Here is a 26,016-nt window from a genome sequence, read left to right as displayed (position 1 = left end):
TTCTCTGTCTCAAGCGAATCAAGAGAGTGGGGGGGTCTGGAAGAATAACAAACATGGATACATATTACATGTATAGTATCTGGGCACCGGTAACAGCACCCCCTTTGGCCTCAATCTGGTACTACAACATGGAGACCTCCCTTTGCACTGATAACAGCACCCCTGTGTCATCAACATGGTACTACAACATGGAGACCACACTAACTTGAAGCATTTCAGGAAACTCTGTCTCACATTTGGTCAAAGGACGTTGCTTCACTGTTGACATTGTCACGGTCTTCTCTCCTCCCTTCAGTGTCCTCCTCTTCTCTCCTCCCTTCAGTGTCTCCCTCTTCTCTCCTCCCTTTACTGTCCTCCTCTTCTGTCCTCCATTTACTGTCCCCCTCTTCTCGCCTCCCGTCAGTGTCCCCCTCCTCTCGCCTTCCTTCAGTGTCCCCCTCTTCTCTCCTTCCTTCAGTGTCTCCCTCCTCTCGCCTCCCTTCAGTGTCCCCCTCCTCTCGCCTCCCGTCAGTGTCCCCCTCCTCTCGCCTTCCTTCAGTGTCCCCCTCTTCTCGCCTCCCTTCAGTGTCCCCCTCCTCTCGCCTCCCTTCAGTGTCCCCTTCCTCTCGCCTTCCTTCAGTGTCCCCTTCCTCTCGCCTTCCTTCAGTGTCCCCCTCCTCTCGCCTCCCTTCAGTGTCTCCCTCTTCTCTCCTTCCTTCAGTGTCTCCCTCTTCTCGCCTTCCTTCAGTGTCTCCCTCTTCTCTCCTCCTTTTGGAGCAGTTGCTCCCCATCTCTTTGTCTCTATGAGATCTGTGAGTGAACACAGAAAATACATCCCAGTATATTGATTTGTATTATATAATATGTAGAAAAACGACTAAATACAATTGCAGATGTTTTTACAATAGCAAAATACAATTCATGAAGGATACAAACGTGTCATTTGACTTGTATTTATGAGTTTAGCATTGACAGGAAATGAAAATCCCCAAATAAACTTGTTGCTGTGAAGAGACTGGTAATGCAATGTCATGACTTCGACTTTCCTTCTTACTGTCACAGAAACAGGAAGTGACTATGCGCCCTATGTGTCCAAAACAATGCATCACACTTGAAGAACTTGTGTTGTCATTTCCGGTCACAACTTGTGGACTTGTTTACGTGCTGCTTGCGGTTTGTTGCTAACGTTACTTTACTACCTGCCAACTTTACAGTTTTTCCTTTTTATTTTTTAAAATTGTTTTTGATATCCTTTTTTTTCTTCCCCTCAACTTTTTCTCCCCGGACACTTTATCTGGACATGGTTCTACAGGACCTCCAACAGCCGAAACTAAGTAGTAGCATTAACATTATGCCTTCTAATTGCAGTTGCTGTACTCATTATATACAGTAGAACGATTGTCTTATGGTGAGGATAGCCGTGCTGCAAGGCCAGCTTCAGACGCCATTGTTAGGCAGTTTAAGAATAGGAAAGGATGAAACAGCGTCTGTGCCACCAGTAAGTACAGATAGTAGTATAAACCCCCTCGCACGATCCCCGCAGCTGGACAATTTTCTCACGGCATCTGGAAGGAAATGCTGTAGGAACGCTCAACCGGTGTCGCTCATTCAGCCGACAGAAACTTTCAACTGGTTCTCCCCATTAAGCAACGAGTCCGAGTCAGAGGGCCGAGCCTTCTCTGGTCTCTCCTCCATCCGTTACTGTATCTGAGCCGCCGAAGCCTCCCACCCTTACCTCTGACAAATTGAAAACCCTAGTCACTGGCGACTCCATTACCAGCGGTATTAGACTTAAAACGAATCATCCAGCGATCATACACTGTTTACCAGGGGGCAGGGCTACCGACGTTAAGGCTAATCTGAAGATGGTGCTGGCTAAAGCTAAAACTGCCGAGTGTAGAGAGTATAGAGATATTGTTATCCACGTCGGCACCAACGATGTTAGGATGAAACAGTCAGATGGCACCAAGTACAACATAGCTTCAGCGTGTAAATCAGCTAGAAAGAGGTGTCGCATCGAATAATTGTCTATGGTCCCCTCCCAGTTAGGGGGAGTGATGAGCTTTACAGCAGAGTCTCACAACTCAATCGCTGGTTGAAAACTGTTTTCTGCACCTCCCAAAAGATAGAATTTGTAGATAATTGTCCCTCTTTCTGGGACTCACTCACAAACAGGACCAAGCCTGGCCTGCTGAGGAGTGACAGACTCCATCCTAGCTGGAGGGCTGGTCTCATCTTATCTACGAACATAGACAGGGCTCTAACTCCACAATAAGATAGGGTGCAGGCCAGGCAGCAGGCTGTTAGCAAGCTTGCCAGCTTAGTGGAGTACGCCACTAGCACAGTCAATGTAGTCAGCTCAGCTATCCCCATTGAGACCGTGTCTGTGCCTCGACCTAGGTTGGGCAAAACTAAACATGGCAGTATTCGCCTTAGCAATCTCACTAGAATAAAGACCTCCTCCATTCCTGTCATTATTGAAAGAGATTGTGATATCTCACATCTCAAAATAGGGCTACTTAATATTAGATCCCTCACTTCCAAGGCAGTTATAGTCAATGAACTAATCACTGATCATAATCTTGATTGGCCTGACTGAAACATGGCTTAAGCCTGATGAATTTACTGTGTTAAATGAGGCCTCTCCTCTTGGTTACACTAGTGACCATATCCCCCGCGCATCCCGCAAAGGCAGAGGTGTCGCTAACATTTACGATAGCAAATTTCAATTTACAAATTACTGCGTTTTCATCTTTTGAGCTTCTAGTCATGAAATCTATGCAGCCTACTCAATCACTTTTTATAGCTACTGTTTACAGGCCTCCTGGGCCGTATACCGTGTTCCTCACTGAGTTCCCTGGATTCCTATCAGACCTTGTAGTCCTGGCAGATAATATTCACATTTTTGGTGACTTTAATATTCACATGGAAAATTCCACATACCCACACCAAAAGTCTTTCGGAGCCATCATCGACTCAGTGGGTTTTGTCCAACATGTCTCCGGACCTACTCACTGACACAGTCATACTCTGGACCTAGTTTTGTCCCGTGGAATAAATATTGTGGATCTTAATGTTTTTCCTCATAATCCTGGACTATCGGACCACCATTTTATTACGTTTGCATTTGCAACAAATAATCTGCTCAGACCCCAACCAAGGATCATTAAAAGTTGTGCTGTACATTCTCAGACAACACAAAGATTCCTAGATGCCCTTCCAGACTCCCTCCACCTACCCAAGGACATCAGAGTACAAAAATCGGTTAACCACCTATCTGAGGAACTACATTTAACCTTGTGTAATACCCTAGATGCAGTCACACCCCTAAAAACAAAAAAACATTTGTCATAAGAAACTAGCTCTCTGGTATACAGAAAATACCTCAGCCCTGAAGCTTCCAGAATATTGGAACGGAAATGGCGCTCAACCAAACAGGAAGTCTTCTGACTAGCTTAGAAAGACAGTACCGTGCAATATCGAAGAGCTCTTACTGCTGCTCGATCATCCTATTTTTCCAACTTAATTGAAGAGAATAAGAACAATCCAAAATGTATTTTTGATACTGTCGCAAAGCTAACCTAAAAGCAATGGATTCAGCGAGTGCTAGCTGGCTGTACTACAGACACCGTTCGTCGTCGTGGGAAAGACTCATTGTTATCTTTTCGTAAAACAAATGATTGCAGTAAAGAGCCAACCTGGATACTAAGGAGATCCTGAGGGAAATCGACGAGTACCAACAGCTTGACGCTATGGAGGAACAACATACTCAATCATGGAAAAATCCGACTACCGTACTAAAGAACTTTAATCTGAAAAAAAGAAAAACAGATTCATCTACAGACACGGACGACTTACTTACCTTTGAAGTAGATGCTAGTAGAGGCTAGTGCTCTGGCAAGAATCCATGAAACACTGGAAAAGTTGTGTGAGAAGGTAGCAGAGGGAGTTTAGCTAGAGTGAAATTATCACGCTCCAAGGAGAAAACAAGGCACTCACAGCCAAGGTAAAAATCCACGATTCCAACATGGATGGTCTACTCAGGGAAAACAGGGTGATGGAGTCGCTACTTGTAGCATGAAAATCTAATTGGACGCATCCAATAATCCAGATGGTGCGATCAGTGGGGGAAGGGAGCTTAAAGGGACCAAATTCGGTCTCAATGACCAATTTCCAAGGTAGATAAATGAACGTCGTAAGAGACTGTATCCGCTACAATGGCAACAAAGGGAGAAGGGTAAGCGTGGCTTTCTCACTGTGGACAAACTCTTTATAGATGGACAGCTATTCCGAGACAGCTCCATTACACCATGGCTGTACTATATTCTATAGGGACTTCAGGTGACGAAAAAAAGAAAGTATGGGAACTGTAAAAATATCTGAACACTATGAAGTGGATATGAACACACACATACTCAATTACATGCTCGCTTACACATACAGACTTATACATACACACACCTGATCTCACTCTATTCTCTCACTCTCTCTTTCTCTCTTTTCTCTTTTCTTCTCTCCCTCGCTCTCTATTGTCGAGAACTGTTTTATAACTTAATGTGTTTTATTATTTGTCTCTTTTTTATGTATTTGTCGACAAGTTTATAAGTTTACAACAAGCAAGATATCATAATATGGGCATTGGGGAATAATAACATATTGTACGGAATACATTTGTACTGTAGTGAAGCCGTATGCAATGGTACCTACACGTACGCTACGGTCACATGACACAGGCCTCCTTACTGTCCCTAGAATTTCTAAGCAAACAGCTGGAGGCAGGGCTTTCTCCAATGGAGCTGCATTTTTATGGAATGCTCTGCCTACCCATGTGAGAGACGCAGATTCGGCCTCGACCTTCAAGTCTTTACTGAAGACTCATCTCTTCAGAAGGACCTATGATTGAATGTAGTCTGGCCCAGGAGTGTGAAGGTGAACGGAAAGGCACTGGAGCGACGAACCGCCCTTGCTGTCTCTGTCTCTCTCTACTGTGATTCTCTGCCTCTAACCCTGTTACGGGGGCTGAGTCACTGGCTTGCTGGTGCTCTTTCATGCTGTCCCTTGGAGGGGTGCGTCATTTGAGTGGGTTGAGTCACTGACATGATCTTCTTGTCCGGGTTGGCGCCCCCCTCAGGTTTGTGCCGTGGGGGACATCTTTGTGGGCTATACTCAGCTTTGTCTCAGGGTAGTAAGTTGGTGGTTTGAAGATATCCCTCTAGTGGTGTGGGGGCTGTGCATACGCAAAGTGGGTGGGGTTATATCCTGCCTGGTTGGCCCTGTCCGGGGGTATCGTCAGTGTCTCCCGACCCCTCCTGTCTCAGCCTCCAGTATTTATGCTGAAGTAGTTTATGTGTCGGGGTGCTAGGGTCAGTCTGTTATATCTGGAGTGTTTCTCCTGTCTTATCCTGTGTCTTGTGTGAATTTAAGTATGCTCCCTCTAATTCTTTCTCTCTCCCTCTCCCTCCCCTCCAGGAGGACCTGAGCCCTATGACCATGCCTCAGGACTACCTGACCTGATGACTCCTTGCTGTCCCGAGTCCACGTGGTCATGCTGCTGCTCCAGTTTCAACTGTTCTGCATGCTGCTATGGAACCCTGACCTGTTCACTGGACGTGCTACCTTGTCCTGGACCTGCTGTTTTCGACTCTCTTTACTGTACCTCCTATTGACAAACCTTTTGTCCGGTTGAAATATTATTGATTATTTATGACAAAAACAATCGGAGTGTTTATACTAAATTTTATTGTACTTTTTAAAACTTTTAGTCTGGAATTAGTGCACACGCCTTCTGCATTCGGATTACTGGACAAAACGCGCAAACAAAAAGGAGGTTTTTGGTCATAAAGAGGGACGTTATCGAACAAAACAACATGGAGACCTGGGAGTGCCTCCAGAAGAAGATCGTCAAAGGTAAGTGATTCATTTTAATGCTATTTCAGACTTTTGTGACACCTCTCCTTGTTTGGAAAATGGCTGTATGGGTTTCTGTGGCTAGGTGATGACTCCTTGCTGTCCCCAGTCCACGTGGTCGTGCTGCTGCTCCAGTTTCAGCTAATGGACTTGAAAACGGGTAGAATTTACTCCAAAATGCATTGTGGTTGGATGAGAATGCTGCAATTTTGCCAAGGCAAAAATGCATTGTAGAGACCGAGAAACTCAATGGCAGCAAGCCTATTTGATCATCATCAATACAGGCTACAAGCCTATTTGATCATCATCAATACAGGCTACAAGCCTATTTGATCATCATCAATACAGGCTACAAGCCTATTTGATCATCATCAATACAGGCTACAAGCCTATTGTTTGATCATCGCTGTTTGTTGCTACACCTTCTGGTGTTTTGTAACAGGATGTCTCTTTCTATTCATCAAACGGCACAGTGCACATTTTGGAAACTGGAATTATTACGAACGTGTGTTGAGGAGGAGCCTTTTGAAGTAATCAGATGAAAACAATGTCGGGTTGTGTTTAATTAAGCTACATTTAAAAGCTAATGCATTTAAAAAAAAAAGTGAAATGACAAATATTTACTATTGGACCCACAGAGATCCTTTTAATGTAATGGGGATTCTGTAATTCTATGATTAGGTCCATAACACATCTATGTGTGTGCAGAAATAGGAGGTGTATTTATATGGTTTAGCTGCAATGTCTCAGATGTGAGTACATTACCTTCTCATGTTGGTCCAGAAATGGTGATGGCTACTGATTGGCTGAATACCCTGGGCACAGGGAGGGGGGTGGGTGGGTGGAGTTGTCAACAAATTAGCATGACAGAAATATGACGGCAAGTTTTTTTTTTTAAATGGCAGTTTCCTAGAGAAGATAGAGTGCCTCTAGAAAGTATATAGACCCTTCCACATTTAGTTGCATTTTGTTGCGCTAAAAAGACATTGATCTACACAGAATACTCCATAATGTCAGAGTGAAACAAAAATTCTATGCATTTTTTAAACTAAAATATAGTCATTCACCCCAAATTAGTTCAGAAGTCAAATTTGGCAAATTACATAATAAGTTACATGGATTCAGTCTGTTTGAAATAATTGGGATTGACGTGATTTTTGAATGACTATCCCTTCCTTTGTGCCCCATACATACAACAGCTGTTGTACAACAAGTATTTTCCACGTCTGTACAACAAGTATTGCATTTCATGAGGAATTATACCACTCAGACACATCAGACACAGCTGCAGGACAGAAAGCAAACCGCATAGGGATGTCCCCATGAGACCACTGATAAGATAATTACAATTATCTTTTCGCTTTAGCGCCATCTGTATCTAATAGAGCAGATGTAGTCTGAGGTGTGGAAGTCAGCCGTCTGTACCTATTAGAGCAGATGTAGTCTGATGTGGAAGTCAGCCGTCTGTACCTATTAGAGCAGATGTAGTCTGATGTGTGGAAGTGAGCCGTCTGTACCTAATAGAGCAGATGTAGTCTGATGTGTGGAAGTGAGCCGTCAGTACCTAATAAAGCAGATGTAGTCTGATGTGGAAGTCAGCCGTCTGTACCTATTAGAGCAGATGTAGTCTGATGTGGAAGTCAGCCGTCTGTATCTATTAGAGCAGATGTAGTCTGATGTGTGGAAGTGAGCCGTCTGTACCTAATAGAGCAGATGTAGTCTGATGTGTGGAAGTCAGCCGTCTGTACCTAATAGAGCAGATGTAGTCTGATGTGTGGTAGTCAGCCGTCTGTCCCTAATAGAGCAGATGTAGTCTGATGTGGAAGTCAGCCGTCTGTACCTAATAGAGCAGATGTAGTCTGATGTGTGGTAGTCAGCCGTCTGTATCTATTAGAGCAGATGTAGTCTGATGTGTGGGAGTCAGCCGTCTGTACCTATTAGAGCAGATGTAGTCTGATGTGTGGAAGTCAGGACGTCTGTATCTATTAGAGCAGATGTAGTCTGATGTGTGGAAGTGAGCCGTCTGTACCTATTAGAGCAGATGTAGTCTGATGTGTGGAAGTCAGCCGTCTGTACCTAATAGAGCAGATGTAGTCTGATGTGTGGAAGTCAGCCGTCTGTACCTATTAGAGCAGATGTAGTCTGATGTGTGGAAGTCAGCCGTCTGTACCTATTAGAGCAGATGTAGTCTGATGTGTGGAAGTCAGCCGTCTGTACCTATTAGAGCAGATGTAGTCTGATGTGTGGAAGTCAGCCGTCTGTACCTAATAGAGCAGATGTAGTCTGATGTGTGGAAGTCAGCCGTCTGTACCTAATAGAGCAGATGTAGTCTGATGTGTGGAAGTCAGCCGTCTGTACCTATTAGAGCAGATGTAGTCTGATGTGTGGAAGTCAGCCGTCTGTACCTATTAGAGCAGATGTAGTCTGATGTGTGGAAGTCAGGACGTCTGTACCTAATAGAGCAGATGTAGTCTGATGTGTGGAAGTCAGCCGTCTGTACCTAATAGAGCAGATGTAGTCTGATGTGTGGAAGTCAGCCGTCTGTACCTATTAGAGCAGATGTAGTCTGATGTGTGGAAGTGAGCCGTCTGTACCTAATAGAGCAGATGTAGTCTGATGTGTGGAAGTCAGCCGTCTGTACCTATTAGAGCAGATGTAGTCTGATGTGTGGAAGTGAGCCGTCTGTACCTAATAGAGCAGATGTAGTCTGATGTGTGGAAGTCAGCCGTCTGTACCTATTAGAGCAGATGTAGTCTGATGTGTGGAAGTCAGCCGTCTGGCAGGAGAGAGTCATTGGGAGGGAGAAGTTCTGACTGAATGCACATTTAAGAACTAGAACGGTACATTTACTTTGTGCTTTTTTTTATTGACCAATCACAAGTGGGGCGCCCTAATGGGTGGGCCGTCACTGGTCCCCCCCAAAAAATTTCAGCACCTGAACAGTGGCCAAAACTATCTCTCTGTCTTACTACAGTATGTGTAGCATATGTATCTGATGCTGTCTGGACAAAAAGAGTAGGTCTTTTCAGATAGATGGTCTACACATTCTGTGACAGAGGAGCGTTGTTTCGCTCGCTTGGACGCTTTATCTAAGATACATTTTCTGTTGGTGCGCGTCTTGGTCAAATAAATGATACATTTTGGACAGGCGCGTCTTGGTCAAATAAATGATACATTTTGGACAGGCGCGTCTTGGTCAAATAAATGATACATTTAAATGAATGATACGGTAGGGCGGCCCAGACCCCCTAAGGCAAGGAGGTACGGTAGGGCGGCCCAGACCCCCTAAGGCAAGGAGGTACGGTAGGGCGGCCCAGACCCCCTAAGGCAAGGAGGTACGGTAGGGCGGCCCAGACCCCCTAAGGCAAGGAGGTACGGTAGGGCGGCCCAGACCCCCTAAGGCAAGGAGGTACGGTAGGGCGGCCCAGACCCCCTAAGGCAAGGAGGTACGGTAGGGCGGCCCAGACCCCCTAAGGCAAGGAGGTACGGTAGGGCGACCCAGGCCCCCTAAGGCAAGGAGGTACGGTAGGGCGGCCCAGACCCCCTAAGGCAAGGAGGTACGGTAGGGCGACCCAGGCCCCCTAAGGCAAGGAGGTACGGTAGGGCGGCCCAGACCCCCTAAGGCAAGGAGGTACGGTAGGGCGGCCCAGACCCCCTAAGGCAAGCCCATAACGCCGGCCCCGCCTTTTATTGACACCTGTGGTGCATGTGTACAGTAACGTACAGTAGTGGACAGTTAAGTGCCATCACCCTCTACCACAGATGGAGAATAAACTATCATAAGTGTTTTCCTTTCCTATTAGTATTATACGTTGTTGATATGGTGATTGCAAATGCTTAGAATTTTTACCAAATGATTTAGTTAATGTTTGTCCTATTACTTTTTATTGTGATATGTGATATGGTGATTGCATATGTACAGTAACGTACAGTAATGGACAGTTAAGGCAGAACATTATTAAAGTTTGTTGAACTGGAATTCATGGGCATCTCTGCTGAAACCAACCAAGTAATACAGAAAGTCCTGTACAGGGAAGAAATTCCATCTACTTTCACACCTGTTCATAATGAAATCAGAGATAGAGCGCCCTCTACAGGTCAGATGACAGAAGCACACTCACAGACGCACTACGACAGATATACTGTCCCGGAATCCCACTACCCAATCACAAACATATCACCACACATCCTGATTGGAGGATGCTGTCTGGAGAGGTGAGCAACAGTCATTCTACCACTGGAGGGCGATCTCCCTCCATATCCGACTTTGTGTCCAGTGACACAACCTGACTACATGGGAGAATCTCAATTGGTTATTCCCTTGTGTCCTCTCCTCGTGTCCTTCTCAAAACCCATTGGAGGAGAAGGTCAGAGGGGAGGGACTTCCCAATGGCTCCTGACAGATGAATGTAACTCTTCACCCAGTACTACCAAAGACTAAATCCTAGCAATTACGGGTGACATTTTCCAGGTGCAAAACTGTTCATAACGTTTACAATTTTGCTGTGAAGTGACTTCATGCAATGACATGACTTTACTGCTGATTTTACTGCTGCAGAAACAGAAAGTGACTATGGGCACCATTTTTGTGGTGCAAAAGAGCACATATCTGTGTTTAAAAAATATATATATTTGATTGTTTTTCTATATTATGTATTAGTAATAACAATGCAACACACTTGAAGAAGGACAAAGCAAGATATTCTGACAAAATGGCTATGAATAGGTTAGTGAATAGGATGAATTTTAAATTAAACCTCTTCTTTCTCTCCTCTTTTACCTCCTTTCTCACTCATCCATATTCCTCTCTTCTTCTCTTTTTATCCTCCTTGTCCCCTATAGGCCTCCATATTCCTCTCTTCTTCTCTACTTTATCCTCCTTGTCCCCTATAGGCCTCCATATTCCTCTCTTCTTCTCTACTTTATCCTCCTTGTCCCCTATAGGCCTCCATATTCCTCTCTTCTTCTCTTTTTATCCTCCTTGTCCCCTATAGGCCTCCATATTCCTCTCTTCTTCTCTTTTTATCCTCCTTGTCCCCTATAGGCCTCCATATTCCTCTCTTCTTCTCTTTTTATTCTCCTTGTCCCCTATAGGCCTCCATATTCCTCTCTTCTTCTCTACTTTATCCTCCTTGTCCCCTATAGGCCTCCATATTCATCTGGTGATTTAATCATTGAGTGCATTTGACTTCCTCTTTTATCATATCATCTGAACATATTATTAAACTGAAATGTTTACTGAAGTAAGTTTCTTACCCTTCTGGTGAAGTTATTAGTAAGGTTAGTTTTTCTCAGAGTTGTGGTTTCATCTCTGCCATGCTGTTACTGAGACAACAGGAAGTAGCTACGTGAATGTGTCAGCAACACATTTGTGAAAAAAGGAAACGCCTCTTTGTACATCCTGTTGTTTTGGTTTCTGTCAAGGACGCTTCTTACTTTTCCCCAACGCAGTTAAGCCAAAACCACACCCCATTATTCAGAGGGGCGTTCTACTAGGCTCCCATTGGCTAGCTAACATTGTCACACTCACAGGCAATCAGCACAGATCCAGTGACCTTCCAAGGTAAGGATGGAAAGTGTAATTGAACAATTAGCTGCCTACCGTGATGCAGGCCTATTATTATCATGTTTGGTAACATTTTCCCATGTATTTAATTTTAGAGTTTGAATGAGTTGTAAAAATGTCCCAGAGAACTCTGTTGAATTCCCTCAATTGAAGGCCAGCTAAGTTAACCTAGGCTACTTAATGTTAACAGCTCAGTATTTGAAGTTGTTATATTATCAGTAGTAGTCTATTATTAGGTAAAAGCATTTGCTTATTATTCTGAATTTCTCAAATATGTATGTCGAATACGCTGTGCTACAGCCATTGAATCTGTCTTTGAGTGTTAACCTTTTGCGTGTAGGGGGCAGGATTTTCGTTTTTGGCAAAAAAAATGTACCCATTTGAAAGTGCCTATTTCTCAGCCACAGAAACTAGAACATGCATATAATTGTCAGATTGGGATAGAAAACACTCTAAAGATTCCAAAACTGTAAAAAAGAATTCCTCAAGCACACAAGTATTTTACACCATTTTAAAGATAGAATTCTCGTTAATCCAGCCACAGTGTCCGATTTCAAAATGGCTTTACGGCGAAAGCAACACAAGCGATTATGTTAGGTCAACACCAAGTCACAGAAAAACACAGCCATTTTTCCAGCCAAAGAGAGGAGTCACAAAAAGCACAAATAGAGATAAATTCATCACTAACCTTTGATGATCTTCATCAGATGACACTCATAGGACTTCATGTTACATAATACATGTATGTTTTGTTTGATAAAGTTCATATTTCAAAAATCTGAGTTTACATTGGCACGTTACGTTCAGTAGTTCTAAAACAATGCAGTGGTTTTGCAGAGAGCCACATCAATTTACAGAAATACTCAACATACATGTTAATGAAAATACAAGTGTTCCACATGGAATTAGAGATATACTTCTCCTAATGCAACTGCTGTGTCAGATTTTGAAAAAAACTTTATGGAAAAAGCAAACCATGCAATAATCTGAGTACAGCGTTCAGACAACAAAGGAGCCAAAAAGATATCCGCCATATTGGGTAGTCAACATTAGTCAGAAATAGCGTTATAAATATTCACTTACCTTTGATGATCTTCATCAGATTGCACTCCCAGGAATCCCAGTTCCACCATAAATGTTTGATTTGTTCGATAATGTCCATCATTTATGTCCAAATAGCTTCTTTTGTTAGGGCGTTTAGTACACAAATCCAAACGAGCATTCAGGTCCAGACGAACGTCGGACAAAAAGTTAAAAATGTTATGTTACAGGTCGTGGAAACATTTCAAACTAAGTATAGAATCAATCTTTAGGATGTTTTTATCATAAATCTTCAATAACGTTCCAACCGGAGAATTCCTATGTCTGTAGAAAAGCAATGGAACGCAGGTAGCTGAAATGCGCATGACCAGCACTTGACTCTCTGCCAGACACCCGACTCATTCAGCTCTCATTTAGTTCCACTTCACAGTAGAAGCCTCAAACCAGTTTCTAAAGACGGTTGACATCTAGTGGAAGCCGTTGTAAGTGCAACATAACCAATATCCCAATGTATCTCCAAATAGGGGCTGAGCTAAAAAACTACAAGCCTCAGATTTCTCACTTCCTGTTTTTCTCAGGTTTTTGCCTGCCATATGAGTTCTGTTATATCACAGACATCATTCAAACAGTTTTAGAAACTTCAGAGTGTTTTCTATCCAATACCACTAATAATATGCATATATTAGTATCTGGGACAGAGTAGCAGGCAGTTTACTCTGGGCACCTTATTCATCCAAGCTACTCAATACTGCCCCCGTCACCAATAACTTTTAACAAACAGGCAGTTTTATGCCAGACTGACTTACATTGCACCGCCCATTTTTCACAATTGAAGAGAGATTTGTACTACGAATAAAATTGGCTGAAAGAAACCGCAATCCAAGAACAGCTTACTGCGCAGTGACATGTATAGTGGGCCCCAATGATGTGCTGTTAGTGTAAAGATAACCAAGGTACAGGCTTTACTTGATCTCTTAATCGACATGGTACCACATTTGTTCAATAGCTAAGACAGATGATGTTGCCTGGAAGGACACTGGTGTCTGGTTGAAGTCGGTCTTGCAGGTTACTGACTGGGAAGTTAGTGTAAGGGGTGCGTAACTGGTGGCAGTGAAGTCAAACGCAGGAGAGCAGAACTAGGTAATAGCCGGAGCAGTTTAAATTCAAAACCAACGGCATCAATAAATAACAACATGGGTACAAAACCCAACGTGCACCAGTCAACATGTGCACAAGCACTTACAACAAACAATACCACACAAAGACATGGGGGGAACAGAGGGTTAAATGCATAACACTTAATGAGGGAAATGAGAACCAGGTGTGTAGGAAAACAAGACAAAACAAATGGAAAATGAAATGTGGATCGACGATGGCTAGAGGACCGGCGATGCCGACCGCCGAACACCGCCCGAACAAGGAGAGGAACCGACTTTGGTGGAAGTCGCGACAGTTAGAGTGGATGGATCTAAATTCACCCCTGACACACATACTCTGTGTGGGCTGCGCCTGTTCAACGATGTGTGCATGGCTTAGATAATGCAAAACCAACTAAACAGATGGTTTCCGTTGAGACTGAGTCACCCTTGTTGGCTGGTCTCCAAGACTCTCTGTGGGCTAAAGATAAGTATGACATTGGGCGAAAGAGGAGGGTGAAACCGCTGACTGTCACACCTAAGAACAAAGACCCAGCCGGACCCAGTATCCACTGAGTCAGGATGAGGGGGATTACCCCTGTTCATGCTTCATTGGTAGAAAGAGGAGCAATTGTGCCTTGTCCAGACTCTCCCTGCAACACCCCCATTCTTCCCATCCGGAAAGCCTTGGGTGATTTGCGTTTGTTCAAGATCTTAGACCAGTTAATGATGCTGTTCATGCAAGGGCTCCTGTTGTGCCAAACCTCGTTACAGCACTATCTGCCGTGACGGCATCGGCTAAATGGTTTTCACGTGTTAAATCTTACAAATGCTCATTTTTAGCAGTCCCGTTGCACCAGAATCACAGTTCTGGTTCGCTTTTACGTTTCTGAACAAGCGCTGGACCGTTTGCCCATAAGATTACACGGAATTGACGCAGGTGTTTTCTGCTACTTTTGATTGTAATGTTGTGGAGCACACTGCAAGCCTTGACAATGTAGCAAACCTAAAAAGGATTTTGCATACATCCTCCAGCTGCGGTTTGAGTCCAATAAGTGATGTGTTGATCTGTTGTTGTTTCAGGACTGAGTCAGTCAAAACATAGCGGAGCAGCTGAAGCGCTCGACCAAAGAGGACTTTCTGGTAGGCTTGGGTCAGAGGACACCCTTCTGCTAGGCCTGGGTCAGAGGACACCCTTCTGGTAGGCCTGGGTCAGAGGGGTCAGAGGACACCCTTCTGGTAGGCCTGGGTCAGAGGGGTCAGAGGACACCCTTCTGGTAGGCCTGGGTCAGAGGACACCCTTCTGGTAGTCCTGGGTCAGAGGGGTCAGAGGACAACCTTCTGGTAGGCCTGGGTCAGAGGGGTCAGAGGACACCCTTCTGGTAGGCCTGGGTCAGAGGGGTCAGAGGACACCCTTCTGGTAGGCCTGGGTCAGAGGACACCCTTCTGGTAGGACTGGGTCAGAGGACACCCTTCTGGTAGGCCTGGGTCAGAGGGCACCCATCTGGTAGGCCTGGGTCAGAGGACACCCTTCTGGTAGGCCTGGGTCAGAGGACACCCTTCTGGTAGGCCTGGGGCAGAGGACACCCTTCTGGTAGGCCTGGGGCAGAGGACACCCTTCTGGTAGGCCTGGGTCAGAGGACACCCTTCTGGTAGGCCTGGGTCAGAGGACACCCTTCTGGTAGGCCTGGGTCAGAGGGGTCAGAGTGCACCCTTCTGGTAGGCCTGGGTCAGAGGACACCCTTCTGGTAGGCCTGGGTCAGAGGACACCCATCTGGTAGGCCTGGGTCAGAGGACACCCTTCTTGTAGGTCTGGAGCTGAGGGGTCAGAGGACACCCTTCTGGTAGGCCTGGGTCAGAGGGGTCAGAGTACACCCTTCTGGTAGGCCTGGGTCAGAGGGGTCAGAGGACACCCTTCTGGTAGGCCTGGGGTAGAGGGGTCAGAGGACACGCTTCTGGTAGGCCTGGGTCAGAGGGGTCAGAGGACACCCTTCTGGTAGGCCTGGGGCAGAGGACACCCTTCTGGTAGGCCTGGGTCAGAGGGGTCAGAGGACACCCTTCTGGTAGGTAGGCCTGGGTCAGAGGACACCCTTCTGGTAGGCCTGGGTCAGAGGACACCCTTCTGGTAGGACTGGGTCAGAGGACACCCTTCTGGTAGGCCTGGGTCAGAGGACACCCTTCTGGTAGGCCTGGGTCAGAGGACACCCTTCTGGTAGGCCTGGGTCAGAGGGGTCAGAGGCCACCCTTCTGGTAGGCCTGGGGCAGAGGACACCCTTCTGGTAGGCCTGGGTCAGAGGGGTCAGAGGACACCCTTCTGGTAGGCCTGGGTCAGAGGACATCCTTCTGGTAGGTCTGGGTCAGAGGACACCCTTCTGGTAGGCCTGGGTCAGAGGACACCCTTCTGGTAGGCCTGGGTCAGAGGACACCCTTCTGGTAGGCCTGGGTCAGAGGACACCCTTCTGGTAGGCCTGGGTCAGAGGGGTCAGAGGGCACCCTTCTGGTAGGCCTGGGTCAGAGGACACCCTTCTGGTAGGCCTGGGTCAGAGAACACCCTTCTGGTAGGCCTGGGTCAGAGGACACCCTTCTGGTAGGCCTGGGTCAGAGGACACCCTTCTTGTAGGTCTGGAGCTGAGGGGTCAGAGGACACCCTTCTGGTAGGCCTGGGTCAGAGGGGTCAGAGTACACCCTTCTGGTAGGCCTGGGTCAGAGGGGTCAGAGGACACCCTTCTGGTAGGCCTGGGGTAGAGGGATCAGAGGACACCCTTCTGGTAGGCCTGGGTCAGAGGGGTCAGAGGACAAGCTTCTGGTAGGCCTTGGGCAGAGGGGTCAGAGGACACCCTTCTGGTAGGCCTGGGGCTGAGGACACCCTTCTTGTTGGTCTGGGGCAGAGGGGTCAGAGGACACCCTTCTGGTAGGTCTGGGGCAGAGGGGTCAGAGGACACCCTTCTGGTAGGTCTGGGGCTGTGGGGTCAGAGGACACCCTTCTGGTAGGCCTGGGGCTGATGACACCCTTCTGGTAGGTCTGGGGATGAGGGGTCAGAGGACACCCTTCTGGTTGGCCTGGGCTGAGGACACCCTTCTGGTAGGCCTGGGGCAGAGGACACCCTTCTGGTAGGTCTGGGGCTGAGGGGTCAGAGGACACCCTTCTGGTAGGCCTGGGGCTGAGGGGTCAGAGGACACCCTCCTGGTAGGCCTGGGGCAGAGGACACCCTTCTGGTAGGTCTGGGGCAGAGGGGTCAGAGGACACCCTTCTGGTAGGTCTGGGGCAGAGGGGTCAGAAGCTAGCTTTAGCAGCAGGGCTTAGATATCAGCAGAATTCAGTAACACAACTGGTGTTATCACTTGTTTGCATGCTATGTTCCCACCAGGTTCTCAAACATCTTCTAACTTCCAAAGAACAAAGAGGTTGTACATCTGCTAACAGCCACGTAGAACAAAGATGTTGTACATCTGCTAACTGACACGTTGAACAAAGAGGTTGTACATCTGCTAACAGCCACGTAGAACAAAGAGGTTGTACATCTGCTAACAGCCACGTAGAACAAAGAGGTTGTACATCTGCTAACTGACACGTTGAACAAAGAGGTTGTACATCTGCTAACAGCCACGTAGAACAAAGAGGTTGTACATCTGCTAACAGCCACGTAGAACAAAGAGGTTGTACATCTGCTAACAGCCACGTAGAACAAAGAGGTTGTACATCTGCTAACAGCCAAGTAGAACAAAGAGGTTGTACATCTGCTAACAGCCACATAGAACAAAGAGGTTGTTTACTTTTTTGTTCAGTATAATTACCACCAGTTAATATTATTCAACCGTTTGCTAATCACTCATTCAGTTCATATTAGCTTGTCATTGCTAATCGATAGTTAGCATTTGTTCATATTAGCCAGTCATTGCTAATCGCTACACTTAGAAATGAAGGTGCTATCTAGATGCTAAAATATTGCTATTAATAAGGAAATAATACATTTGTCAACAAGCAAAAAAGGTTTGGGGGTTAGTGAATAATATGAATTTTAAATTACACCTCTTCTTTCTCCTTTTTGACCTCCTTTCTCACTCATCCATATTCCCCTCTTCTTCTCTACTTTATCCTCCTTGTCCCCTATAGGCCTCCATATTCCTCTCTTCTTCTCTACTTTATCCTCCTTGTCCCCTATAGGCCTCCATATTCCTCTCTTCTTCTCTTTTTATCCTCCTTGTCCCCTATAGGCCTCCATATTCCTCTCTTCTTCTCTACTTTATCCTCCTTGTCCCCTATAGGCCTCCATATTCCTCTCTTCTTCTCTTTTTTATCCTCCTTGTCCCCTATAGGCCTCCATATTCCTCTCTTCTTCTCTTTTTATCCTCCTTGTCCCCTATAGGTCTCCATATTCCTCTCTTCTTCTCTTTTTATCCTCCTTGTCCCCTATAGGCCTCCTATTCATCTGGTGATTTAATCATTGAGTGCATTTGACTTCCTCTTTTATCATATCATCTGAACATATTATTAAACTGAACTGTTTACTGAAGTAAGTTTCTTACCCTTCTGGTGAAGTGAGGGATACCTTTTCTCAAGAGTTTTAGTCGTACTTCCTCTCTCTCTGCCGTACTGTTACTGAGAGAACAGGAAGTAGCTACGTGACTGTGTCTGCAACACATTTGTAAAAAAAGGAAAAGCACAACTGGCTGGGTTTGTGCAAAAGACAAAGAAGGGGAGAGAGAGAGAGATGCTGGGTTTGTGCAAAAGACAAAGAAGGGGAGAGAGAGAGAGATGCTGGGTTTGTGCAAAAGACAAAGAAGGGGAGAGAGAGAGATGCTGGGTTTGTGCAAAAGACAAAGAAGGGGAGAGAGAGAGAGATGCGGGGTTTGTGCAAAAGACAAAGAAGGGGAGAGAGAGAGAGATGCTGGGTTTGTGCAAAAGACAAAGAAGGGGAGAGAGAGAGAGATGCTGGGTTTGTGCAAAAGACAAAGAAGGGGAGAGAGAGAGAGATGCGGGGTTTGTGCAAAAGACAAAGAAGGGGAGAGAGAGAGAGATGCTGGGTTTGTGCAAAAGACAAAGAAGGGGAGAGAGAGAGAGATGCTGGGTTTGTGCAAAAGACAAAGAAGGGGAGAGAGAGAGAGATGCGGGGTTTGTGCAAAAGACAAAGAAGGGGGAGAGAGAGAGAGAGAGACAGCGAGAGACTGCAAGAGAGAGAAAGTGAAAGATAAAGAGAGAGAAAAAGTGAAGGAGAGAGAGAGAGACCTAATAGGCTTCTGCCATGTTTATTACATCATCATAACAACAACAGCGTCATCATCATCATCATCCAGATGAATGACGAAGAACCAAGTCCTTTACTGACAATGCAGCGTTGATTTATGTTTTAATATGAATATATCAACATAAATTATATACACATTGCAAATGTACATAACAATCAAGTTGTTAATGCTCAGCGTAAAGCATTGAGGTGACCTACAGAAACAGTCTTCTGTTCTGGCAACGTCACGCCACAACACTATGGATAGTAACTAGTGCCAATATTATCCAACCATTGCTATTAGCAACATTATATATTATACAGTCATTGCTAATTTCTAGTTAGCATCAGTTCATATTATTCAACGATTGCCAATCCATAGTTAGCATCAATTCTTAATTAAGTTCATCTTAGTCACCTATTGCTAATTGTTAGTTAACATCAATTAGCATCAGTTCATATTATCCAGTCATTGCTAATCACTAGTTAGCATGAATTAGCATCAGTTTATATTATTCAGTGATTGCTAATCGCTTGTTAGCATCAGTTCATATTATTTAGTCATTGCTAATCGTTAGTTAGCATCAGCATTGTTGGCAGAGTCCCTAATGTCACACTACATTCCTACATAGTGCGCTACTTTTGACCAGAGCTCTATGGGCCCTAATCATAAATAGTGCACTATAAAGGGAAAAGGGTGCCACTTGTGACACAACAATTGTCTTGGCAGCATCAGCAATCCAGTCATTAACAGAAGCGACAATCAACCAATCAAGAGGTCTGTCTTGACAGAACCAACCAGTACTTGGAGATAATTCACATGATTGGCCTGTGCTTAAGAGGAGTGGAGTGGAGTCCCACCTTCTTTTCTCATTCTTCCTCTTCCCCTTTATATACACAAGATATATACACACGCACAATATTATACACATCTCAGCCCCAGGACCACCCTCAACCTCCTCCTCTTCCTCCTCCTCCTCCTCTTCCTCCACCAGCTCCTCCTCTTCATCCTCCTCTTCCTCCTTCTCCTCCTCCTCCTCCTCTTCCTCCTCCTCCTCCTCCTCCATTCTGCTTCTCATCCTTCTTTCTCTCCTCTTTCCTCCTCCTCATCCTCCTCGTCCTCCTCATCCTCTCCGGCTCCGCCACCCCCCCACCCCCACTGCCTCCTCCTCTTCTTCTTCTTCACCTTGTATTTGAGGCGACGTATCGGGTCGGTGACGCTCCGCATCTTTTTGTCGTCAAACTCCTCGTTCAGCATGAAGTTCCTGTCGATAAGCTCAGCTGATTCCTGTCAGACACACGTTGTTATACACACGTTATATATACACACACACACACACACACATAATATATATAAATACATACATACATACACACAAAATAAAGGAAACAGTTGAGTAAATGAGGGATACAAAGTGCTTCCTTCCACACAGCTGTTGTTCCTGACATCCCATCATGCTTAGGGTCATGTATAGCCATGTCCAGTTGCCCATTATTCTGGCTACCCTGGCTAGAAGAAGAGATCTCAGTGACTTGGAAAGAGAAGTCTCAAAGGAGAACAGGTGGTTTAGAAGTGTGTGTGTGTGTGTGTGTGTGTGTGTGTGTGTGTGTGTGTGTGTGTGTGTGTGTGTGTGTGTGTGTGTGTGTGTGAGAGCACGTGCGCGCATGTGTGTGTGTGTACGTGTGTGCGTGCATGAATGCGTGTGTGTGTGAGCAAACGCGCGCGTGTGTGTGTGTGTGTGAGCGCACGTGCTCGTGTGTGTGTGTGTGTGTGTGAGCGCACATGCACGTGTGTGTGAGCGCACGTGTGTGTGTGTGTGTGTGTGTGTGTGTGTAGAGTCATCAGATGTCAACTCAACTGAGTGGCACCGGAGACAGCTGTTCTGGCTCGTCCTATTAGGACACTATATGTTGGTGTTTCCTTTATTCTGGCAGTTACCTGTATATAAATACATTGTACACATACACGGACACACACATGATACATACACACACACACATGATACACACACACACACATGATACACACACACACACATGATACACACACACATGATACACACACACATGATACACACACACATGATACATACACACACACACACATGACACACACACACACATGATACACACACACACAGACATGATCCATTACACACACACCTGCCAGTTGTGGAAGCAGTTGGTTCCGAGGCTGCTTATCTCAGAGACAGCGTTGGGAGATAGAACAGAACAGTCTGGACGCAGCACCACCACCCTCGGTACATCCTCCACCTCAAACATAGACTCCAGCTCTCTGACACACACACACAGACACGTTATATACACACCCACACACAGTGTAAGATATACACATACATACACGGACGGACAGACACATTACATATACACAATCACTCTATACACACACAGTGCAAGATACACACACACTCTATAGACACTCCTCCCCACCCTACCCAACCCCATCCTTTCCACCCATACCTGCGATAGGGGTCATTGTGGGTCAGAAACAGGCATTTCTTGGGCAGCTCTTTGAGGAGGTTCTCCAGCTGCTCCTCTGATTGGTCCAGGCTGATGTACAGAAGGACCAACTGGGCGGAGCGTTCCACGTAGAACTCATCTGTTAGACGCTTGAAGAAGTCCTACGTGGAGTGGGTAGATGGGGAGAAGGAAAGTGGAAGGGTGTAGAGGGAGGGAGGCAAGATATAAGATGTTTATAATACCTTAATTAGCAGAGAGAGAGAGAGAGAGAGAGAGAGAGAGAGAGAGGAAAGAGAGAGAGATAGAGAGAGAGAGAGAGAGAGAGAGAGAGAGAGAGAGAGAGAGAAACGAGAGAAAAGAGAGAGAGAGAAAAGAGAAAGAGAGAGAGAGAGAGAGAGAGAGAAAAGAGAAAGAGAGAGAGATAGATAACTATAGATTGACAAGTGATTCAATGTGTGAGTGTATGTGTGTGTGTGTGTGTGTGTGTGTGTGTGTGTGTGTGTGTGTGTGTGTGTGTGTGTGTGTGTGTGTGTTTACCTTAAGTGTGGGGACGAACTCCTGGCACCGTTGGCTGTCTACTGAACCGAAGAAGAGGAGCAGGATCCGGTTCTGGAGACGGAGGATGACCTCCCGTTCCGTATCGTACTCAACACGATCTCTGTTGTTACATACTAGTGAACGACCTAGGAACAAATCTACCATGGTCGACTACTGGGGGGAGGAGAGTAGAGAGAGGAGAAGGAACGAGAGAGCGAGAGAGAGCAAGAGAGAGTGAGAGAGAGAGAGAGAGATCATGTCAGTACACCCCATTGAAGTTGCATGAGAAGTGCGGACTCAGACGAAAGTAGTGGACTAGATAAGGAATAGGTGGCCATGGGTCCTGGGTAAAAGTAGTGCACTACATAAGGAATAGGTGGCCATGGGTCCTGGTTAAAAGTAGTGCACTACATAAGGAATAGGTGGCCATGGGTCCTGGTTAAAAGTAATGCACTAGATAAGGAATAGGTGGCCATGGGTCCTGGGTAAAAGTAATGCACATGATAGGGAAAGTCATTTGAGGACTCTCTCAGCTAAGATGAGCTAAGCATATTTTTTTATTTCTTATTTTTTATTATAAAAAAAAAAATCCAAGACAGCGTAGCAGTGCAGACGTGGTTTGTCGTCCTCTCGTTTACTTATTGTATTTTTGTCTTTTCATTTTCATTTTTTTTTTGTCTCTTTTCCATTTTTAAATGCCACTGATCCGCTATTTTTTTTTAGACCTTATAGCCAGAACCGCCATCAGAAGCTATCAGAGGCTAAACAGCTAATTAGCTATTTAGTCATTGTTAGCTACTGCTAGCGGCCTTTACCTTCTGCACAGGCACCAGCTGTTTTTTTAGCCTGGATAATACCTGCCAGACTGGGACTTTAGTACCTCAGCCAGATAGCAGATGTTCTGAAAGAGCTGCAAAACCTGGACCCATACAAATCAGCTGGGCTTGACAATCTGGACCCTCTATTTCTGAAACTATCCGCCGCCATTGTCACAACCCCTATTACCAGCCTGTTCAACCTCTCTTTCATATCGTCTGAGATCTCCAAGGATTGGAAAGATGCCGCGGTCATCCCCCTCTTCAAAGGGGGAGACACCCTGGGCCCAAACTGTTACAGACCTATATCCATCCTGCCCTGCCTATCTAAGGTCTTCGAAAGCCAAGTCAAGAAACAGATCACTGACCATCTCGAATCCCACCGTACCTTCTCCGTTGTGTAATCCGGTTTCCAAGCTGGTCACGGGTGCATCTCAGCCACGCTCAAGGTACTAAACGATATCATAACCGTCATCGATAAAAGACAGCCGTGCAGCCGTCTTCATCGACCTGGCCAATGCTTTTGACTCTGTCAATCACCGTATTCTTATCGGCAGACTCAATAGCCTTGGTTTCTCAAATGACTGCCTCATCTAGTTCACCAACTACTTAGCAGACAGAGTTCAGTGTGTCAAATCGGACGGCATGTTGTCCGGATCTCTGGCAGTCTCTATGGGGGTACGACGGGGTTCAATTCTCGGGCCGACTCTTTTCTCTGTATATATCAATGATGTTGCTCTTGCTGCGGGTGATTCCCTGATCCACCTCTATGCGGATGACACCATTCTGTATACATCTGGCCCTTCCTTGGACACTGTGTTAACTAACCTCCAAACAAGCTTCAATGCCATACAACTGTCCTTCCATGGCCTCCAACAGGTCTTAAGTGCTAATAAAACTAAATGCATGCTTTTCAACCGTTCGCTGCCTGCACCCGCCCGCCCGACTAGCATCACTACTCTGGATGGTCCTGACCGAGAATATGTGGACAACTACAAATACCTAGGTTTCGACTTCAGCGATGTCATCTAGAAAATAGCTTCCAATACTCTACTCAACAAACTGGAAGCAGTCTATCACAGTGCCATCCGTTTTGTTACAAAAGCCCCTTATACCACCCACCACTGCGACCTGTATGTTCTAGTTGGCTGGCCCTCGCTACATATTCGTCGCCAGACCCACTGGCTCCAGGTCATCTATAAGTCTTTGCTAGGTAAAGCTCTGCCTTATCTCAGCTCACTGGTCATCATAACAACACCCACCCATAGCATGCGCTCCAGCAGGTATATCTCACTGGTCACCATAACAACACCCACCCGTAGCACGCGCTCCAGCAGGTATATCTCACTGGTCACCATAACAACACCCACCCGTAGCACGCGCTCCAGCAGGTATATCTCACTGGTCACCATAACAACACCTGCTTTTGCCGTCTTTCCTTCCACTAACTTTAAACATCAGCTATCTGAGCAGCTAACCGATCACTGCAGCTGTACATAGTCCATCTGTAAATAGCCCAATCCAATCTACCTACCTCATCCCCATGTTATTTTTATTTACTATTCTGCTCTTTTGCACACCAGTATCTCTACTTACACACCATCATCTGCTCGTCTATCACTCCAGTGTTAATTAATCTGCTAAATTATAATTACTTCGCTACTATGGCCTATTTATTGCCTTACCTCCTCTCGCCATTTGCACACACTTTTTATAGACTTTATTTTGTTCTATTGTGTTATTGACTGTACGCTTGTTTATGTGTAACTCTGTGTTGTTGTTTGTGTCGCACTGCTTTGCTTTATCTTTGCCAGGTAGCAGTTGTAAATGAGAACTTGTTCTCAACTGGCCAATCTGGTTAAATAAAGGTGTTCTCAACTAGCCTACCTGGTTAAATAAAGGTGTTCTCAACTAGCCTACCTGGTTAAATAAAGGTGTTCTCAACTAGCCTACCTGGTTAAATAAAGGTGAAATAAAAATACAAATATTGTTGTGTTGCTAACTAGTTAGCCCTGTAAACTACAGTTGGTAAGCACCCATAATATATCTACCCTAGAAATACTGTATAATCTATAGAACAGGCCTCCTCATTCAAGTCAACGATGGCATAATAGGTGGACTAAAACTGTCTCTAGGTCGAACAGATATCTACCAGATATCTCAGAGGGTTCACCTTCAGACTGTAGTCTGTAGTCTTCTCTCTCTCCGTCTCCTTAAATTAAGTTCCTCCTCTTTCTTTTCTTTCTCGCAGGTTGTCCAAAAACTGCTCCCGTTATGTTTTTTTCTTCATCTCTCTTTCTCTGTTGTTTTCCTCCCTCCCTTATTTCCACTTTATTCCTTCATTCTTTATTCGTCTGCCTCTCTTCCCAGTGTTTTCCCTCCCTCTCTCTCTCTCTGTCACCGCACCGTGTCTCTTTCCCTGTCGCCTCCCCTCTCCTCCCCCTAGAGGGGGAGATTAGCTGGGTCAGAAGAGTAGGGTGAGTGAGACACTGAGAATATCACCTGTGTGAGAGACAGAGAGATATAGAAGAAAGAGAGAGAGAAAGATACAGAGAGAGAGAGAGAAAGAGAGAGACAGAGAGACAGAGACAGAGACAGAGAGAGACAGAGAGAGAGAGAGAGACAGAGAGAGAGAGAGAGACAGAGAAAGAGAGAGACGGAGAGAGACAGAGACAGAGACAGAGAGAGACAGAGAGAGAGAGACAGAGAGAGAGAGAGACAGAGAGAGACAGAGACAGAGACAGAGAGAGACAGAGAGAGAGAGAGACAGAGAGAGGTAAGTCAGCTAAACACAAGCGGATCAACTACACTAATCACATTATATCAGAAGGATAGGGGAGAAGAGAGAAAGAGAGAGGAGAGAGAGAGAGAGAGAGAGAGAGAGAGAGAGAGAGAGAGAGAGAGAGAGAGAGAGAGGGTGACAGGTGGTAGTGTTGTAGGCCACGGGAAGGAAACTAGATTCAACTGCTTGACTATTTTTGTAATACAGACTCAAATGAGATTAACTTTAGCGCCCCAGTGTGGTGTGATAAGGAATTGCATATATAACGGAATATTCTGGAGTGATACTAGGGATATCTTCATAGATGTGGGAAGTAGGGGTCCTGAGGGTGCTGCAGCCTCCCCTGAAAAAAATGTAATAAAAAAATAGGAGGTATGGCTAAGCAAGCACAGTGACGTGGCAGCAGGGTAGCCTAGTGGTTAGTGCGTTGGACTAGTAACCAAAAAGTTGCAAGTTCAAATCACCCATCTGACAAGGAACAAATCTGTCGTTCTGCCCCTGAACAGGCAGTTAACCCGCTGTTCCCAGGCCGTCATTGAAAATAAGA

The 26,016-nt window shown here is 45.6% G+C and overlaps 2 protein-coding genes across 10 annotated transcripts in view; both read right to left on the bottom strand.

Moving 5' to 3' along the window:
- The window catches only part of LOC110485427 (NACHT, LRR and PYD domains-containing protein 12-like), a 33,986-nt gene extending 15,573 nt beyond the window's left edge, over positions 1–18,413 (bottom strand). Inside the window, exons 1-5 of one of the 9 annotated variants that reach the window (XM_036948880.1) lie at positions 10,667–11,301; positions 6,652–6,701; positions 3,842–3,894; positions 235–789; positions 1–36 (exon numbers count right to left, since the gene is read on the bottom strand). The exon at positions 1–36 is cut by the window's left edge and continues 17 nt beyond it. In XM_036948880.1, the coding sequence (XP_036804775.1) occupies positions 1–36; positions 235–770 (572 nt within the window). In that variant the 5' untranslated portion in view covers positions 771–789; positions 3,842–3,894; positions 6,652–6,701; positions 10,667–11,301. Of the gene's footprint in view, positions 37–234; positions 790–3,841; positions 3,895–6,651; positions 6,702–10,666; positions 11,302–17,659; positions 17,800–18,156 lie in introns of those variants that run through there. The other 8 variants (XM_036948877.1, XM_036948884.1, XM_036948878.1 and 5 more) reach the window with 8 other exon arrangements.
- Positions 18,414–19,689: 1,276 nt separating this feature from the next.
- On the bottom strand, positions 19,690–25,311 carry LOC110487215 (nucleoredoxin-like protein 1). The gene is made up of 6 exons (XM_036948303.1): positions 24,861–25,311; positions 21,873–22,046; positions 21,336–21,496; positions 21,018–21,150; positions 20,009–20,142; positions 19,690–19,741 (listed from the first exon to the last, which is right to left on the bottom strand). The coding sequence occupies exons 2-6, from the start codon at positions 22,035–22,037 to the stop codon at positions 19,690–19,692; spliced, it is 645 nt and encodes a 214-aa protein (XP_036804198.1). The 5' UTR covers positions 22,038–22,046; positions 24,861–25,311.
- Positions 25,312–26,016: the final 705 nt, after the last annotated feature.

This window comes from Oncorhynchus mykiss, chromosome 17 (assembly GCF_013265735.2).
Source record: "Oncorhynchus mykiss isolate Arlee chromosome 17, USDA_OmykA_1.1, whole genome shotgun sequence".
Lineage (NCBI taxonomy): Eukaryota > Metazoa > Chordata > Actinopteri > Salmoniformes > Salmonidae > Oncorhynchus > Oncorhynchus mykiss.
The sequence above is the reverse complement of the archived record's forward strand: the minus strand, read 5'-3'. Positions and strand labels throughout refer to the sequence as shown.